The sequence below is a fragment of the Nesoenas mayeri genome (assembly GCF_963082525.1).
Source record: "Nesoenas mayeri genome assembly, chromosome: 7".
Classification (NCBI taxonomy): Eukaryota; Metazoa; Chordata; class Aves; order Columbiformes; family Columbidae; genus Nesoenas; species Nesoenas mayeri.
This window is the reverse complement of record NC_137551.1, coordinates 6223613-6243662: the sequence shown is the minus strand read 5'-3', so window position 1 is coordinate 6243662 and position 20050 is coordinate 6223613. Positions and strand designations below refer to the sequence as shown.

The 20050-nt window shown below is 39.0% G+C and overlaps 2 protein-coding genes across 2 annotated transcripts in view; one reads left to right on the top strand and one right to left on the bottom strand.

Moving 5' to 3' along the window:
• The window catches only part of CTNNA3 (catenin alpha 3), a gene marked incomplete at both ends in the record, with an annotated part of 466214 nt that overhangs the window by 232793 nt on the left and 213371 nt on the right, over nucleotides 1–20050 (bottom strand). The gene's annotated exons all lie outside the window — the stretch shown is intronic.
• The window catches only part of LRRTM3 (leucine rich repeat transmembrane neuronal 3), a gene marked incomplete at both ends in the record, with an annotated part of 85299 nt that continues 69084 nt past the window's right edge, over nucleotides 3836–20050 (top strand). The window contains one exon of the mRNA XM_080347388.1: nucleotides 3836–5416. Within this exon, the coding sequence (XP_080203514.1) occupies nucleotides 3836–5416 (1581 nt within the window). The remainder of the gene's footprint in view (nucleotides 5417–20050) is intronic.

Here is a 20050-nt window from a genome sequence, read left to right as displayed (position 1 = left end):
TCTGATGCATGCCATTTACCCCTCAGAAAAACAAATCACAGAGACATATAACTCAAAATGAATAACCTTTCCAGGTTCTGTGGCATCTCGATATATGTCTACGGCTGATATTCCAAAACAGACTGTCTCCGAGAGTACATAAATAAATGAAATATTTATCTTAAGAGTATGCCCTTGTGGAATTGCATGAAATTCTGACTTGATAGGCAGAAGAGAAGGAATACCATTGTTTCTGAACACTAATGTTCAGGCAACGTGAAGTCATTGAGACTTGTGCTCCTTGCAGTTGTTCCTCCCTGGCCCAGGACAGGAGGCAGAACTGCCCAGCAATGGTGCAGAGCTGAGCCCAAAATGCCCTGGACTCCCCCAACTACCCTGCGGAACAAACACGCACGGACCCACCAAGCCTCCAACAAATTCCTACATTTTAGGCACTCAGGAGTTGTGGTAGTTCTATTGAAAACTACCTGATCCATAACAGTAGCTAACCAGTTTAGCCTCGAGTTCTTTTTTCCTGGTTACGTGAGTTAAATGGTAAAGCAACAGAGTTGCACAGATATATAAGGTGTAGTTGATACGAGGCAAAGTTTAAACCGCTTACAAAAGGTATCTTCTTACCTAAAATGTGGCTTTAACTGAATTCTCTATTTCTGATAGTTTAGAATATGGCCACACTGGCCTGAAATTTCATATGAAATGTTTCATACTGGGAGCAGCTTTATTTCCACAATTTGAAAAGAACTCATCCAGCTGTATGAAGATATAGAAATGTAATTTTTAAAAAACTGTTTATCAGACACTGGCACTTTTCCTGCTTGTGTAATTCAAAAAGGATCTCAGTAAAAAAAATTGAATTTGGCAGTCCATTAACATAGATTTGATGCTCTCTCTGTTCATCTCTTGATGTCTCACCCCTTTCAGAAAAATGAAAATAACTCATGGTAAAAAGAGTGGCTGTTCCCTCTTATTTGTCCAGCATATTGGCAATTATTAAAACCCTGGAAAAGCTGCTAAAGCTTTGCTGACTCATGGTGGCCGAGAAGTTACTGGTTAACTCCACAACGAAGATGGAGGAGAGGGAGAAGACAAAAGAGGAAAAGCCAGAGAATAGGCAATGTTTGGGGAGAAGGCTCAGTCTGAGCCAGGATACTAAGTAGCATCAGCTCTTCAGGACAAAGAATTTGGATGATATCTGAAGCTTTACATGCTGTGTTTGAACCAGGTGAAGGTTCAAACCTAATTTCATGCCATCTAAGTTTAAGAACCTGACTGAGCCATTTCAGTACAGAGTTTACTTGTCACAGGCATCCTCTACTGTCAACAGAGGAAGAGCGGCAGTTCCAAGAGACAAATTGGCTTTCTGAAGGTCTCAGTTGTCTTCTGAAGCTGCCAATCCAGCCCCATCGAATTCAAGGAGACCCCAAGTCAGCGATGGAAAACCTCTAGCAGGCACAGCAGCCCTAGCGTGTGACACTGCTGCCAGCACAACAGCTCCCCAGACTGTCACAGTGCCCAGTGCAGGCTACAGTTTGTTGCTGGCTCCTCAAAGCCTACAGATCAGATTTAAGAGCCAGTAACAAGCTGTAGTAGAGTATGAGAGACAGTGACAATGACAGAGATTAATGGAGGAATTAACCCTTTCCCTCTCCACAAGTCTGACCCAGAAGGGAGAATTTTCAAGGATATGCTTTGATGCAGGTATGTATTTCTGACTCCTGACATGAAAGATGTTCACTGTTGTTAGCCAGAAGCAACTGGGCTCCTAATTTAGGCACTACAAATAGGTGCATTAATACTAGTGGGATTACTCTATGCCTGAAGTCATCCACAGACTAAGTACTAGGCAATGTTGGCATTTTAATATGTGGAAAAATTCAGGTTTCATCTAATTTTAAGTTCTTCTATGCTCACAGCAGTGAAAAATAAGGGAAAAGTCAAAGCACATTATTCCAAGAGGTAAGGATTCTGCCTCAGAAAGGAAAAGCAGTTCTCAGAGCTGTCTGGTTGCATCTGAGAGACTTGTACCCGCTTCTAACGAGCGGCTCTACCCTGTTCCTGCAGGACAAAGAGCCATGATTTTACACATACCCACCATCACCTCTGATCACATATTTCCTGGTGAAGGAAGCCTGCCAGCGTGGTGCATTTACTGTGATGCCACCTTACCTTTGCTCTCCTCCGATAAAAAGATGTGTCCTTTCCCTACAGCACACAGGAAGGAACGGAAGAGTAAGGAAAGCGAAAAAGGCTCTTTATGTGATATATAAGGACAGCCCAGAGTCATACATTTAAAAATCTCTATATATTGTACCTTCAAAGAAAATCTTGCTCATTTCAAAAGTTACAATAAATACAAATCACCTGATTAAGGTACTCAACCAAGCTGCTTATTCTGTATATTGTAAGGGTTACGGAAGCCTGTGTTTGAAGTGTCAGTGTTGTGGCACGAAGTGACAGCAACTTGGGAAATAAATGAGCACAATCCTCTTGCCTAACCTCCTGGCACCATGCCTTTTAACAGAGAAGAAAAAAGCAAAAAGGCAAAATGTCAGCTCCAAAACATTTTTCATGTTGTAAAATATAGTGTCCCCACTGAACACTTGATAAGAGCCACACTGAGGGGGCTGATACTTCACTAAAAAATAGTGAGTTATTGCAAAAAGGTCATGTGAACACTTGTCTAATGCAGTAAGAAACAAAACCCCTTAAGACTGAAAATTTGTATCTATGTTCTACAGTGTCACATTAGCCCTTCATACAGAAGTCTCAGCAGCACACACAGCGCTATTAAGTTCAAGGATGCAAAACAGCTTTCACAAACAGCAAAAGAGACCAAGAGGATTTGGCTATTTCAGCACACCTCACTATTTCACATCGAACCTGACCGTTCTGCTTCTCTTAGTCACTCAGAAGAATCACTCTTTTCCCAGCAGAGCTTACTCATTTGCAAGATAAAAGGAAGATATTTCTGCACATGCCCATAATATTCGTCACCACTGGGGGCAGCTTTACATAAGACTGCGCTCGCCGAAACCAAAGCAACAGTCGGACGGAGCTTTCAGAATGACAGTACGCAGAAGTGAGCAGAGCTTGTTCATTTACAGGCTGCTTCTACCTTTGATGCTACAAAGCAGCTTCCTGGCCGGATCGGGTGCTAAGTGAGGAAACTGCTGTGCTATGGAATACAGATGTGTGAATTCAGATAGCTAAACGGTGCTTGGAGGAATCTAACATGCTGTCCTATAAGGAGAAATTTTAAAAGCCAGGTTCTTAACTATAAAGATGCAAAAAGGTAATATCCATGAAGATCCTATTACCTAGGAAGAATTTGACATTTTGCTGCGAATGCTGTGTTGGGATTGATTTATTCTTGGAATGTTCTGCGTGGCTGGCAAAGAATAATGTTCCTAAATCGGTCCATCTCCCAAGGGGTCCAATTTTTCTTCCTGGGTGTCAGCGAGCCCTGACTCACTACAGTGCAGCTGACAGGGGCTGCCATGCTTGTGGCACACTAAGCAAAAAACAAAAGACCTAAGGACGACCTTTGAACGACACAAAGGATGGGTATGTTTTTCATGTTATTTTTTAATGTATAGTTCATAGCCACTGCATAGCCTGTGTTTTAATTACTCCATAGACTTACCTTGATGTGATTTGTTATTACAGTTAAATTGCTTAGGGATTACACCTTTTACCCAATTGTTTTTCAGTATTTATATAAAGGCTTTCTTTTAAAAAAAATCTGAGTAAAGAAAACAATGTGAAAAGTAGTTGAGTTGAGCTAAAGATTTTTAAATGATTATTGAAATAAAAGATTTTAGCATGATTGAAAGAAATGACTGATGTGTGGGGGGATAACTTTTCTAAGTTGTTTTTATTTCCAGGTTTCAATGTAATTAGGCTACTGAGCGGATCAGCTGTAGCTCTGGTAATAGCCCCTACTGTATTACTGACAATGCTTTCTTCTGCTGAACGAGGATGCCCTAAGGGCTGTAGGTGTGAAGGCAAAATGGTATATTGTGAATCTCAGAAATTGCAGGAGATTCCCTCAAGTATATCTGCTGGTTGTTTAGGTTTGTCCCTTCGATATAACAGCCTCCAAAAACTAAAATACAATCAATTTAAAGGTCTTAATCAACTCACCTGGCTCTATTTAGACCATAACCACATCAGCAATATTGACGAAAATGCTTTCAATGGAATACGCAGACTAAAAGAGTTGATCTTGAGTTCCAACAGAATCTCCTATTTTCTTAATAATACCTTCAGACCCGTGACAAACCTTCGGAATTTGGATCTGTCATACAATCAGCTGCAGTCTCTGGGATCTGAACAGTTCAGGGGCTTAAGGAAGCTGCTGAGTTTACATTTGCGGTCCAATTCCCTAAGAACCATCCCTGTTCGAATATTTCAAGATTGCAGGAACCTTGAACTGTTGGACCTGGGTTATAATCGCATCCGGAGTTTAGCAAGGAATGTCTTTGCAGGCATGATCAGACTGAAAGAGCTTCATCTGGAGCACAATCAATTTTCTAAGCTCAACTTGGCACTTTTTCCAAGGCTAGTCAGCCTTCAAAACCTCTATTTACAGTGGAATAAAATCAGTGTGATAGGACAAACTATGTCCTGGACCTGGAGCTCACTACAAAGACTTGATTTATCTGGCAATGAAATAGAAGCTTTCAGTGGACCTAGTGTTTTTCAGTGTGTGCCCAATTTACAGCGCCTCAACCTGGATTCAAACAAGCTCACATTTATTGGTCAAGAAATTTTGGATTCTTGGATATCCCTCAATGACATCAGCCTTGCTGGGAATATATGGGAATGCAGCAGAAACATTTGCTCTCTGGTAAACTGGCTTAAAAGTTTTAAAGGGCTGAGGGAAAATACAATTATTTGTGCCAGCCCCAAAGAGCTGCAAGGGGTGAACGTTATCGATGCAGTGAAAAACTACAGCATCTGTGGCAAAAGTACCACAGAAAGGTTTGAATTAGCACGAGCTCTCCCAAAGCCAACGTTTAAACCAAAACTCACCAGGCCTAAACATGACAGCAAGCCCCCTCTGCCCCCAACTATTGGAGCCACCGAATCGAGCTCCCAAGCCGAGCACGACACAGAACACATCTCCTTTCATAAAATCATAGCAGGCAGCGTGGCCCTTTTCTTGTCTGTGCTTGTGATCCTGCTGGTAATCTATGTGTCATGGAAGCGTTACCCAGCCAGTATGAAGCAGCTGCAGCAGCGCTCTCTCATGCGAAGGCACAGGAAAAAGAAACGGCAGTCACTGAAGCAAATGACTCCAAGCACACAGGAATTTTATGTAGATTACAAACCCACCAACACTGAAACCAGCGAGATGCTGCTGAATGGAACAGGACCCTGCACGTATAACAAATCAGGCTCCAGGGAATGCGAGGTATGAACCATTGTGATAAAAGAGCTTTTAAAATCTGGGAAATAGTGGTGCTTTATTGAACTCTAGGGACTATAAAGGGAACGTTTTTCTCACTTTCTGGCACAGCTCTTCCATGTCACTTTCTTGTACATTCATAATACTGGTCATTTTACTCTCATACATAATCAGCTCATTGAAATTTAAATACCACAATCAATGTGAAGCCTGAGCTCTGGTTTAATACAATACCTATTGTACAAACCCCTTCTCCTGATTTCATTAAAGTCTCTCTTGTTTTTAAATAGAAAACTTCTTTGATAAGCAATCCACTGCACCTGCAGCGACTGTGCCTCTGTTTAGAGAAAAAAATTACAACAATTAAGAAACAAAAATCTAAATCTGACTCAGCTTCCCTCTCTCCCTGTTCCCCCCCACCCCCATCTTGCTCTGAAACTCAGTCTTTGAACCAAGAACAAACTGAATACCCAGGCACCATGTGAATTTTGAGTTGGCTGAGGACAGAGATGGGGCAGGAGCAGCTCTGAAAGAATGCCTGATTTCTGCCCAACACAAGATAGAATAAAAAGCCAGTGGGGAGTTAAAGCTGTCTTAGGACATAAGGTATCACTTCAAAAGCAAAGCAGAGGGAAACATAGGCTTAATAAAAATTTAAGAACAAAACTGTACAAAGGGATATATGTACTGCATTACAATATAGTGTTTCTAGGGCTGATAACTATTAATTGAAACCTGTTTCTGTGACTTCATATAAAAGGTGCCAGTGTTTATCCCTTACATCCAGTTGCCTTTCAGAAAGTAATCAAAAGGCATTCATTAAATGAGGAGCAGAAATTCCTGATTGATGCAATTAGAGGAACTCGAATGTGCAGCAGCAAAAGCAAGACCACTTCCTGCACATATTTGTTTCAGTGCTCATTAGAAATTCTCTTTTCAAGACTGTCAAAGGCATTAACGTAGCTGAGGAAACCATTAAATTTGTCATGTTCTTCTATTTCTTTTTATTTGCTGGGCTGAGCTTGTTAGGGTTTTCTGATGTGTTTTGCACACTGTCCCTCTAATAAGTAAATAAAGCTTCATTACTTACAAGGCCAAACAGTGCATATTTTAGAGACACTACGACTGCAAAGAGCTTTCAGAGGAAATTGGTTATTCACTGATCTGAGAAGAGTGCATCCAAAAATTCTTAAAGAAATCAGTGACAAAGTACTTTTATCTCTTAGCCAAACCCTAATTACATTACAAGAATCCAGAGCTATTCATGTTTAATGTGTAGTCATTCACTAGTGGTTCTGGAGAAAACAGATTTCTAACCCAGCTACTCCTGCCCTCCCTCTTCCAAAGTCATGTATTTTTGTTGGTTGCAGAAGAATATAACATCCCTCATATTTCCAAATAAATCATACCTCCTATTTTGATTATCAGGAAGGGGGGGATGTGTGGGGGTGTGGTGGCTCACTCTTGAAATAATACAGCAGCATCTATATAGAACCAAGTCAGTAATTTAATTATCTCTATTTTACAACTTGATTTGGCTGCATGTCTTCAATCACTTGGCAAGGAATGCTTCTACAAAGCAGTTTCACTGCAGCAGATTAGAAAAAGCAAAACCTTAGCAGAATGCTCTCCTGAATTTTTACTGCAAAAAATCTAATCACAGCCCATCACCTTGAAATATGCTAGATACAATAAACATAAAGCTAGAAAGCATCTCTTAAAAAGAACTAATACACTTGAAGGGTTTGTGGGTTTTTTCACATAATGAAAACAGTCTCATTTTCAAGGACTGTAGTGAGGAAATATCTGAGAGCAGAAGCCTGAGACTATACTGAACTCTGGCACAGGGACCCCATTTTACTGAGTACAAAGAGGATCCCACACAATTAATGCAAGTGCTGGAGATGCTTTAGCAGCGCTGAGCAGGCTGTGACTTTTAACCTGATTTTCACCTTGAAAGTTGCTATTTGAAAGTCAACACACATTGAATTACCTTAGCTATTAGGGATTCGGTTTTCCACCAGCAGGTCTTGGTTAGCTCTGTACTGAAAGATTACAGTGTGCTGTAAACTTCATGTTAAGAACCATCTCAGTACTTCTACAGGCTGTAATGTCTGCAGTGGTCAATAATATAAGGCACAGCCAAAACAAGAAAGATTTGGCCCAAAATATACATATGTTCATATATACATATACACACATGTGTATGAGCATATATAAATATATGCATATATATTCATATAAGTATAAAAATATGAGAAAAATTTGCTATTTAGTTTTGGGAGTGTTAACTACAATTAGAAAATAATGTCATACTATTAGTTTAGTATTTTTGATACCTGAAAATATTCAATACATCTTCTAAAACTTCTTAATGGGCTGTGATTGAGCTGTATATAAATGAGTTTGACTTTATGTTTCCTTTATGCTTCTAAAATGTCTTGTTCTAACCATAACAATACTCAGAAAGAAGCAATCTATAACTACCTACAGAAAGCAATACCTGTAAAATTATCACTACTTCCCTTCGAAAAATATTTAATTATGGGTGTGGAAAAAAAAAAAAATAGGGCCAGTATGTCTTTAATCATAGATGGATAACAAAAATAATAATGAAAATCCAGCATGTTTATATTCAAGCACAGACGTGCTCAGATCAACTAATTCATTTATTGCCTGGAAAACTACGAATCCACTTTTCATGAATTTCCAAAGATACACCAAAGACAGATGAATGTGTAAGTACTGCTGTCGTCATTGGCAATGAAACCACTGGCTGATTACACAAAACAAGATGCCAAGTGCAACTTTTTGAACCTTCTTGCACAGCCCAAGGCCTATGAGCCGAGCTGTTAAATCCCACTCTAGTGGCAATGGCTTAGGAAATGTTTTAAACCAGTTCCACAGCATGTTAACACACATTACAAAACTCATGCTTTCATCTGTGCAAAGACTACATGAGCTAAACTAAACTTAGTCTCACCACTGTCAAACACTCTAGCAGTGGCTTGTTTTGGGTGGCTAGGCCACCGGAATCACAAATTCTAATAATCCTGTAGGAAATGACCTGGTCTTAGCTGAGCAGCTTTCAGTACCAGCTGCCCCTTTCCTGCATACAAATGAAGTGCTAAAGCCTCAAAGATTCCAGAGGAGACATTTCTCCTTTGCTTGTCTCCAGTTTAAGCAGCAGGTGTCTAGAGTTCTTATCCCACTTTGCCTTGGGTTTGGGATATTTTGGTGCCAGTCTCTCACAAAACAGCTAAGATCTTGCTGAGGTGATGCTGAGGAATCCTCAGAGGATGAATGACAGCTATGATGGCTCTTACAAACCCCTAAGCCTTCATACAAGTATTTTAGGCACCAGCTTGAGGATGGAGATGTGACTGAATGCCTCTCATGACCTGGCTGTCTCTTAATGGATCTGAGGCTGTCTACATATTCCAAGTTTATGAGCGCAACAATGCATATTGAAGGTGCCTGGGGTTTGTTTTGTTGCTGTTTGTTGTTGTTTTTATAAAAAAAATTCACCATTTCTTTTCTGAAGTCATATATGGTGTTCTGGGACTACCACTAAATCACCAAGGCTTTTCAAGCCGCAGACAAAGTGTGGTACTCTTCCATGCCCATTTTCATTGGTTTTGCTGCCTTTCTTGCAGTCTACATTTATTTTTAAAATGTTGATACAAATATTAGGTGGAATCACTGAACAAGACTGTTTCATTTTATTGTAGCACCCTAAAATTCTTAACATAAGTCAAAACTTCCTCTGCTGGCCCCTGTACAAATGTCTTCTAACAATCTCTTACATTAAATGTTTATGAGGGTCATTGAGAAGACAGACAGAAGATGGTAAATAAACATGACAGATTTGAGGCAATTTGCTCAAGATGACACACCAGTTGAGTACTGCGTATATAATCCAGTCCCCTCAGACATCCTCCTGGCCAGTGGAAAACTTGAGCTCCAAATAAATGACTCAGCTCCTGGAATATTCAAGCAGTATTTCAGAACAATAAACCACACAAAATGCACATCTTTGGGAAAGGAAAATAATTAATGTGCTAAGCAAATTCAAGGAGACTGGTAATGTTCATTCACTGTGTTGAGGTTACCTCCAGCAATTGCAGAGTAAGAGAATAATAATGAGAACAAGTGGCTTGAGTATAATGAATGCAAGCTTCTCCCCTTGGCTGGTAGGTTTTCATTACTCACTATCTGTATTCACAATCATCACAGCTTAAGGTTTGGCAATGCTCTCTTTTTTTTTTTTTTCCCCAATTACGAAGAAATAGTGAACCTCGATATAAAATTCAATTGCAAAATGAACAGAAACATACAATATTCCTGCAAACACAATTAGACATTTTCAGTTTGCTGCAAGCTAACGGGCTTTGCTGTCAGACACTCAACTCTACATAGTCTCTGAGATGAATTTCTGTGGAACAATAGTGACATCCAGCGGGTAGTTAGCTTAATCACAGGTATCTATTGTTTACATCAATCCACATACAGATGTGTTCGCCTTTTAACTTTGTATTCTTCTGTCTCACATTCTAGTAGCATCAAATCCTTTCACCATACTAAGTATTCCACTGTATTTTAATTTCATCTCTGTGTATAGAAGCCCTAAAGTGAATGTAATGAATAAGTGGAGAAAATAAGAGTAGATGAATGCTAGCAAGAAATGGTCTAACCACTTTGTAAGTCGGTACTGTCAGTAAAAGGCAAGAAGTATATAATAAGCAAGGACAGGAGCTGTAACAAATTTGTGGACATTTATTTAGGCCTTATACAACACCACAAGGTGACTTTTTAAGATACTATAAAAATAAACGCAGACTACAAACAAATTATTCAACTTCCTAACCACAAAAGATTTAAAAAAACACCAGCAGCAAAAAAAAACAAGACACAAAAATAACCACAACTTTTGAGCTTGTTTTTACAGTAACAGAAAGATATTATTAGACATGAAAGGAAGGGCACTCACCACCTGAGAACAAGTTAAACTACCAGCTTCATCTCAAAAACACATGATATACAAAAGAGTCAGGAAGCAAATGATGAAAGATCAAATTCACAGGCAATAATAAAACCAAACAATGCGGAACTCACCAGTGACACAGGAATCTGCAGCATATTGGCTGTGTTTTGCAGCAACTACTTTAGGCCTCAGAGTAACCCCATGCTAGTGTTACTGGCGGTCATTTTAAACCACAGTGAACAACATAAGTTGATGAAATCAGGATTATAGCTCTGTTGATAACAGATAGATTTCATTTCCCCTAAGAAGATACACAAGAACTCATTTTATTCCACATGGAATAAAACACAGTCATATTTTTATGTACATAGGTGTGTTTGGAAGTCACCTATCAGTCCATGACAAGTAACCTCGCCAGGCTTTCCAGAATGGGTTTTATCAGCGGTACAGAAGAGGATTTGACACCCTTCTCAGGGTTATGGCCAAACTATTTCTTGGCATAACAGTGCATGGTACACAGTAGGGTGCCAAAGAAGTAGAAAGTGACTGGTTCAACAGCTATGAACAGATCACCGAGGAGGTTGAAAATAATAAAAAGGAGTTTATCCAAGACACTCTGGGATGGCTAGCTGTGACTTGATGGCCACATTCTACCTACTACAGAAATTACAAATCTCATTTAGAATGACCACAAATATAATAAAAAGCAATAATGAAAAAAAAAAAAGTGCAAGTACTAAGCAGTATCTCTTATTTGACTGACCCATCAGAGAAATCACACCTCCCTACAATTCTTGTCTTGCTCGTATTGTTAGACCGTCGTGACCATAGAATTAACATTCCAGTGTAAGAATAAGCATTGTTTACTGAGAAGGGACAAAAGTGCAGTTACTCCCTATGTATTAAATTAGCTTAGTGAAATTTGCTGAAGTTATTACAGGAAATATTTTATATTCATAGGAAAAATCACAAGTTTAAGATTCTTCATTACTGAAATAACTAAACTCTGTAACAAAACATTTCATTCTTTACTTACCATTCCTCACTGTTTCTCACAAACTCTGCCTCACAGTCTCACTTATCAAGGAAAAACTGAATTACTGGAGATGTATGTAATCTTGAAAAAGTTCTCCAAAAAGCCCTCAAACGTGTCTTCTGAACCCCTAAAACCATTCACATACCGTGTTCTTGTGTGACTAATACATTGACTATGTGTCACAGCTTACGCTCTTGACTGAATGTTAAATTTCTATTACTTCAACATTAGCAGTAGCATTGAGATCATATAGGACTTCAATTACAGTTCAACCTTGCAAGTTCTCGAAGTGTTTTGTGGCAGCACAGACTCTATTAACACATCATAAGTATGCATGAAAATAAAACATCCTAATTACTAATCTACTTCCACTTCAGAAAAGGACATAAATGCATTACAAGGTTTATCGCTTCACTGCACCATTGAGAAAATCACCTGCCCAGTTCTGTGTGCAAATCCTTTTCTTCTTCAAACTAACAAAACAATTAACCAGCTAGGTCTCTCAGGAACCTAACTGCTTAGTGCTGAAAGAAAAACAACTAAACGCCTTGAGCCTGGCAGCCACCTGCAGAAGTTGTCATCATGAACTCAGCCTTTATTAGTTATTCGCACTTGAAATCCAGCCATACCTCCTACACTTGTCATGTATCACACCTGCCCTATATTCCATAGTGTGAAGTACTAATTCTGTGAAAACTTTGCATTTTTACGTTCACTTCTGTTCATGTGTGTAATTACACTGAGAGATGCAAAACAGAAAAGACTCAGGAAAAGGACCCCATGTGGCTTACAGAGCTAGTAAAAAATTAGGAAAGGTCACTTAGCTTTTTCACAAGTTAAACAACTGGTTTTAAAAGAGATAAAATCACATTCTAAAGCAAAACCTGAATGTTAAATAAATAGTTATGCATTTCTTAAAAGTATTTTAAGCATCTGGTTTCTTAAAATTGCTACTGTCTGGTTCTGGGCATCTTTAAATACCAAAAAAAGAACTTCTCTAACTTTTATTTCATTCCTTCCTTAAAGAGAGGGAGAAAATATCTTCTTATAACGTAAGACACCTCCTTATGAAGCTGTGGGACTGAGCTGATATGGGAATAATCAAAATACATTTCATCTTACTATTCTGTTGTTTCTTGTATGATTATTTTCAACATCTGTAGGAATGATACAATACTGCTACCTGTAACATGCACATTGAGCTGAGCACATTCTCCTGGCATTAATTTTGTGCTTCATGACAAATCACGGGTTGTATTGTTGAGTCTTACCTGTGCCCTTTATGGTCAGGAACAACTAAGTGAATGTTTGAATACCGTTTCTTTAACTAGTGTTAATAATAATTGGTGCTGTAGAACTCATGGTTCTGATACTAAATCAGGCACTTATATTTTCCACTTCCTTAAGGCTGCAAAACTCACTAATCAAAGAATGAAATGAGATTACTATCCCCTTCCTGGTTCAGCTGTAGCTCAGGGGAGAAAACATGCACAAAATGTTCAAAGGTACAAAACATGATCTCCAATAGATGCTGGGCAGTCTAATTGCCTTTGTAATTCTTTCCTTCATTGTCCTCAAGATTTAAAGTAGCTGTAGATGAAGGAAACATGAAGACTGAACATGTGTTTTGCTAGAGTGTAGATAATAGCAATAATAATACATTAGTCATATAACATCTGAGCCACTGAAAATACAACCATCATAAGCGGATTCCTTATTCCAAAATACCGACTTTAGAATGTATATTTTAGCATACACATTGTTTTTTCTTTGCATTTAGGAAAAAAAAATAAATATACAGAAGCATGTATTTGGCTTGTGGTAAGTTGTGCAAAAGATGCAAATGATAGGAGTATGGAAAAGGGAACATAGTTTACAACACACAAACTGGAGTCAACCAGAAGAACAGTTTAGTTTTCAGCTTAATTAGTGTTCTGCTCCTAAGTTTTTAACTTCCTATAGATTATCCTGTTTATTTTAAAACAGACTATAGGAAAGATTTTCAAAAACTGCAAATGGGAATGTTGAACATCCAGATCCCACCCACTTCTTGCAGTAGTTGAGCAGTTAACCTTTGTGACAGAACATTTTCTCCTTCCCTTTCTCCCCAGAATCTGAAATTTCAACAAGACTCTTTGTAAGGTCTACACGGTGCTCTGACCAGCTTCATGGAACTAGTCTAAAAATGACCTTCCCAGAGACTTTGATAAGTTTTCTTGCAAGTGAAAGGAAGCAGTTGTACATCAATGATGTGCAGATGCTGGCATATGTATTTTATTAACATTGGGTGGGACGCGTATCGAAAAAGGGTATAAACTAGGAAATTGCCTTCTAATCTACTATGAAAGGGACTGACTGCCACTAATTCCTGACACAAAGTTAAAATTAACTGACCTCAGAAACACAAATACCTATGGTTCAGTTTAAATAACAGCTCCAGATTTGGGAGTCTGTTTTTTTAACCACATGAGTTTAAACCCCACATTCCTCACTAATAGCAATCATAGTAATCTCATACAGAAATATTTAGCTGAAGTTTAGGAGAGGGATCATCTTTTCCTCTTCAATGAAGAATAACACCAAACAATCACTCCATCACATCGGAGTTTTGTTAGCAGTGCACTACTGCTTGTAATATAGCACTTCATATCACAGTATTAGGCTTCCAGCTGTCTGCAATATGAGTCATATCCTCAGAGCAGCACAGGCTTCATCCTGCATTGCCTCATACCACCCTCTCCTGAATCACACTGTGCTATCCCGAATACATGAGCCTTGCATGTAATAGCAATTTCCAATTCAAAAATGAATTTCATGTGATACTACACCTGTGACTGACAGCGTAATATACGTACTATCCACCTTCCGACAAAAGATCACAACAGACGGGGATGGAAATCCTTCAGTGCGAACTTTTCCGAAGGCTAATTGTACATATCATGAACAGCCTCTGTACTTTTGAGACTAAATATTTAGTTTTCCTTCCTTTCATTTATCCTTAACAATGGTTTCCAGGCTACACTACTGACACAAAATATGGGCCTGCAGCAAAAAATAGTAGTGTTACTATGAGCTCAGAAGCTCCAACTGCCAGCCAGGAACTTGTCCTTCACTAAAGAATAGATTTGCTTCAAACATACACAATGCTCGACAGCATATTTCTATTCATCCCTAATGATGCTGGTAACACAAAAATAATTTTTATTTTTCTTAGCTCGTAAGTCACAATCACAAAGAATATAGGGGAAAAATTTCTAACATTCTAAATCAAAACCCTGAATACTGACTCTTTATAACTTCAACAACTGTGTAAGTGGCTTCCTATATTTAAAACACGAATGTCAAAAATAAGCTGTTTGTCACAGGGGAAGCAACTTTGTGAGGCAGCCTGCACGTAATTGCCAGCAATCAAGTTCTTTCCACTGAGAGTCTGAACTTATATCTAGTATTTGTCTTATAGCTCAAGGAAGACGCCATTACACAGCTATGGCACCTCTACATTCTCTTTTTTTTTAATTAATTTTTGCCTATGACCTTTTTCAGGACAAACCTTAAACTATTTTAAAGTGACAAGTTTTGGCCTATCAGGCTGAACAGAAGGCAGTAACATTGCAGGGGAAAAAGCAACTGTGTGTGTGGCATGTAGTTGCCCTTAGTTTGCATGTACTGAAGTCCAGCAGAGGTTTGTTTTTATGAAAGCTTTATAAAGTGCAATAACTTAAACAATTATGCACAATTTCTCGCTATCCAAAGGATAAATGTTTGTCTGCAGCCACAGCATATAACTGTATGCTCTGACATATAAGAAATATCTTGCAACAGTATAAAATAAATTGAAGTCATAACATAATAGATTGCATTCTCAATTATGAAAGTATGCTGTATTTGGACTGTAACAGTATCCTAAATTAAAAATGCCTACATATCAGTAAAAATAATAAAATGCAGTTTTGTGAAGCCACAGAACTACTAATACATATGCTTTGGCTTCATGTATAAACTGACATGGCAAATTGTAAATTTAACAAAGCCAATTTCTTTTAAAGCCTCCTCATGCTAATCACATCCATCAAGTGTGTAAAATACATTTTGTCAGCTAAGAACAGGGGACTTCAATTAAATGTAAATCCTTATTCAGCACTCCCAGCTGTTAATGGCTCAAACTCGTTAATGAGATGATGGAAAGAAAATGTTCCTACATACAGATTCTGTAGTGAGGATTTATTACAAGTATTCATTATTTCCACCTAGTTCATATACTCAAGAAAGTGTCTCATATTTATGTCAATGCCCCAATATCAAAAGATACCAAAATAATCTTGTTTGATTGTGAATGTGCATGTATATGTATTGCGGCTTGACAGTCATTGCTAGGAGAGGTGACCTCCTTCCCTGACCCAAAGGGCCTCACACAGCTGGTGGGACACTCCAACCAGCTGTGACCTTCCAGCTCCCAGACACCTTCTGTGCAGAGCTTTGCCAGAACTATTTGAGAACTTTTTTGCACAGTCCCAGCAGCTCATTTGAAGAAGTATTCCATATCCCTCTGTCATCCGGCAGCATGGCCATCCAAAAGTGATAGCAAAGTTCACCTGGCAGGTACCAACATTCTGCCACAGAATCAAAATAAAGGAGCCTGACTTTTAAACTGGATGGGTGATAAGACCCATATGGTAGATAGGGGAGAAGACGCTGCCAAAATGGTATTTCAGGCTAACTGTCCAGCATTTAATTTTTCAAGTAAGTAATACAAATACTAATGGCAGACTGCACAGGATGCCTAAGGTTAGAAATGTTTATAATTATTTTGGATAGATTTCTATTTGAGTTCATTCAATAAAAAGAGGTTTAGAGAACTACAGGTGAACTACTAGAGCAAGATAGGAGGGAGACATGAGAGTCAGGGGAACACAACCCTGTTCTCCCAAACTTGCAGATTTCATTTCAATTTAGCAACATCAAGATTCATTAGTTTTCATCCTTGTTGTAGATCACAGGATTTTCTTTATGTGCTTATAATCTTAAGAAAGGTTATTATGGGGATTTCCCAATTGCAAGGTTCTGCTAGACCAGGCTTACTTGTCACAGAAAAGTGTTGTTATTTCGATTTCTTTTTCAGATTTCTCTCTCCCACTCCCTTTGTTTTTTCCTGTAGCCTGGGCTCCTCTTCTCTTTTGATTATCTATTTGCCAGAAATAAAAACAGAAACCAAGGGCTACATATAAGCATTTCCTTTAATTTCTAACCAGTCTACCAAGTTCTGCCCCTGCAAAGTGTTGTTTACAAACAATCTCATTTCCAACACCAAGCCAACTTGCAGCAAAGAAACATTAGAGACACTTTCACAATAGTTTAAAATTGCCTCTCTCAACAGAGAGGACTCATTGATCAAATAACAAGTAAAATGAGATACAGTGAAGTGATTCATGCTCAAATACTAAGAAAAAAATACAGCAGCTTTGAAAACATGTACCTTCTGCATGACCCTATCCTATCAATTTTAAGTGAAAATTAACGTAATGTTCAAAAATTGTTATGCATGAGAAAACAGAAGTTATCTCAAACTATAGGCCTTGCCATAGCAGCATGCTGATTAGGTACAAAGAACTGTATTTTTTATCAATGCTTTATTGGGGTGCTATATGGATATGACAGGCAAAAATGAAGCAGATATGCCTAAGGTTAATTCCATGCTAGCTTAATTATTAACCTCTCCCAAATGCATTTTTAATGTACTTTGAAAGGTCTTTGCAAATAGAAGTCGTCTGTTTATCGATAGCCTAGTTTTCAAGGTGGACAGCTATGTTGCAGTACATAGACAACATTTCTTCAGCTGATCTGGTTAATTAAAATGCATGGTTATAACAGGCTCTCTTACAACTGCAGCTGAATAACCCCTGATCCCTTTTTTCTCAGTACCACAGAACACTTTGTGTCTATTTAATAGGGCTGTTTCAGGATTTAATCAAAGATTTCCAATCTATACTCTGGAACAAAGGGCCTTTCCCTTTTTAAATGTTTCAAATAAAACACTTATTTTCATAGAGATCCCTTCTGAATATCTGTAGCCTGTGACCCCTGCCTGCACCTTCGCTCAATTTAATGCTTGTTTTATACAACTGAATACTTCCACTGCATCCACAACACAAAGAAAAAGCAAACAACACTATCACATGTTCTTTCCAGCATGAATCTCAAAGTACAATTTTGTTGAATGAATTCAGGAGAACGTATTAACAGCTTCAAACGGGGGGGGGGTAACAGGGAGAACAGCAAAACCTGATAGAAAACCTGTGCCAGACAGAGGATGGAGCGGGATTGAGAGTGGAAATCCACCTGTTGTGTAGCATTTGCTACCACACTGCAGTTGTGCTGCATTTGATGTGTAGGCATTAAAGTGTTTGGAAAACAGCCTGGAATAAAAGAAAGCCCCAAAGTCAAACGCTTGAAATCACAGCCCCCGCCCCCCCCCCCCCCCATTTCTGTGTATACACTGTAAAAATTATTGTGATAATTACAAGGACCACTTAGTCAATAATGGTAAAATGTTGATGCCTGAAAATGAAACATGTTCAATTCCATTTCAGTTGTGACTGTATTTGACTCGGTTCTTTCCCAAGTTGGATGAGTTGGTCATTCACCCAGAGCTAAAGTGACTGTACTCTAAAAACAACCCTCCGATTCAATCCTCTAACTCAAGACCTCTAGTCAAATACCTTGACAGAGTTGGCCTGTGTATCTTTGTCAAAAGAGTACTGGAAATCTTCAGTAAGCTGACAAACTTCTGTATTCTTCAGAAACAGATTACATAGTAGGTCTCATCTGCTTTTACATCCAGCTGTCCGAAGAGCCTACAGAAAAATTACTGAAATGCAGCTGTTCTCTAAGGCATATTTTGCTTTCTAATGGGAAAATTCAAGTAGATCTCCACAGTGCAGGCTCCAAAAGGGTCCCTTTATTGGCAAAACCATACTGAACTGGTGTTCAGGGTGGTGCAATTACCTTTGCAAATACCTTTACGTTCTTTTTTAGGCCACTGAAGCAACAGACGAGGGAAGAATCACTGCATATCCCTCTTCTGCTGGTTTCATTCTATTTAAGAGTTTGTTTAATGGACAAAACGGTGCACTTCCCAGGGCCTGCAACAATAGCATTCCCTTTCACAGGTTAACTGTCAGGTCAGGTATGTTATTTTTTAGGAAGTGCTGTTTTGCTTGACAGTAGTAACACTAACGATGAGAACAATACATAACAGCAATAGCCTTACACTTTCCTATTCTATTAACATTCCAGTAATCAAAGCTTGCAGGGCCTGTGGGAAAGATGCCAATGACTGCTAACCTTCACTTTATTTTAAGCTTTTATAATTTTAGGAGTTTAATTTCAGGCTTGCAGTCTTCAGGCTGCAGAGTTGAGACTGAAGTAAAATACAGCAAAGAAGTAAATGTGTCACACAAGTTAAAAAAGCTCTTTTCCTGAGACCCCATGTCATCTCCCCCAACCCTCATGCAGAATTTATTTCAAGGCATTTAACATATTTTTTGCCTACTTGGAGTAAATGTGACAGAGTTTTAATTTCAAATAGATGGGGGAAAGATATTTTCAAGTCTTCACTAAGCATCCTGTGATGGCTGCAACAAATCCGTTCTCTCAGCATCAGCTTTTCAACACAGCCATCGAGAGGGGGAAGGAAACAGGGAGAAGCAGCCCAACATGCCACCTTCCCTCCTCATCAAAATGTATAGCAGTTGAAGCCTGCCATTTCCATAGCATCCTTACACTTCTGTAGGACACAGGGACCAGGCTGGAGAAGCCGAAACCTGATGCTGCTGTTGTTGAGAGATGGACCCAGAAACCACGAACGGCCTACACTTCACATCGATCTTCACAAACATGCATTACACCGAAGTGACATGCAATGTTATTCCTCTTGAAATGATGGTCCTGTATTAAACTTACACAGTAATTTGGTTTAAAATTTAGAAAATTCATGATGACTGTACAAGGTGCAAGGGAAGCCAGCACTAGAGAGAAAGGATGATTTCATCATAAACAGCCCGTTTTGCATTCTATTTTTCAAAGGCTTGATTGATTAAATAATATTCATTAGCTCCTATTACACCCAAAAGCTGTAGGAGAGGGCAAGCAGGCCAATCTGTTCAGTGGAAAGAAAGATGGAACCACTGATTCTTCATGTCACCTAGAAATCAGGATCAGGGGGGCTTCAGGCCATCTTGGCCTGTAGGTAAAAAACAGCTGATAATACCTTTTTTGCCATGCCCCAAATCCTCCTCAAGAAAAATAACCTAGGGCCACCACACACCGTAGAAAGGGTTGGTTTTCTGTCTCTGAGTTTTACAGCCTAACGGCTTTCAGTAATGGCTTCTGTAAATCTTTTCCTGGCAACGGACACCGTGTGCCCTCCAGAGGAGTCAGCCTGCAGCCCACCGCCCCCAGCTCCTCCCCAACCAACGGAGGCCACAAACCACCAAATTATTTTCACTTTTCCAAGCCAAGTCAGTCCCTCAGTGAGCCCAATATCTGTTGTGATGTCTGTCTGAGCTCCTTCACATTTGTTTATGTTTTGGGAAGGCAGTAGGTAAAGGCATAGAAACTAAGG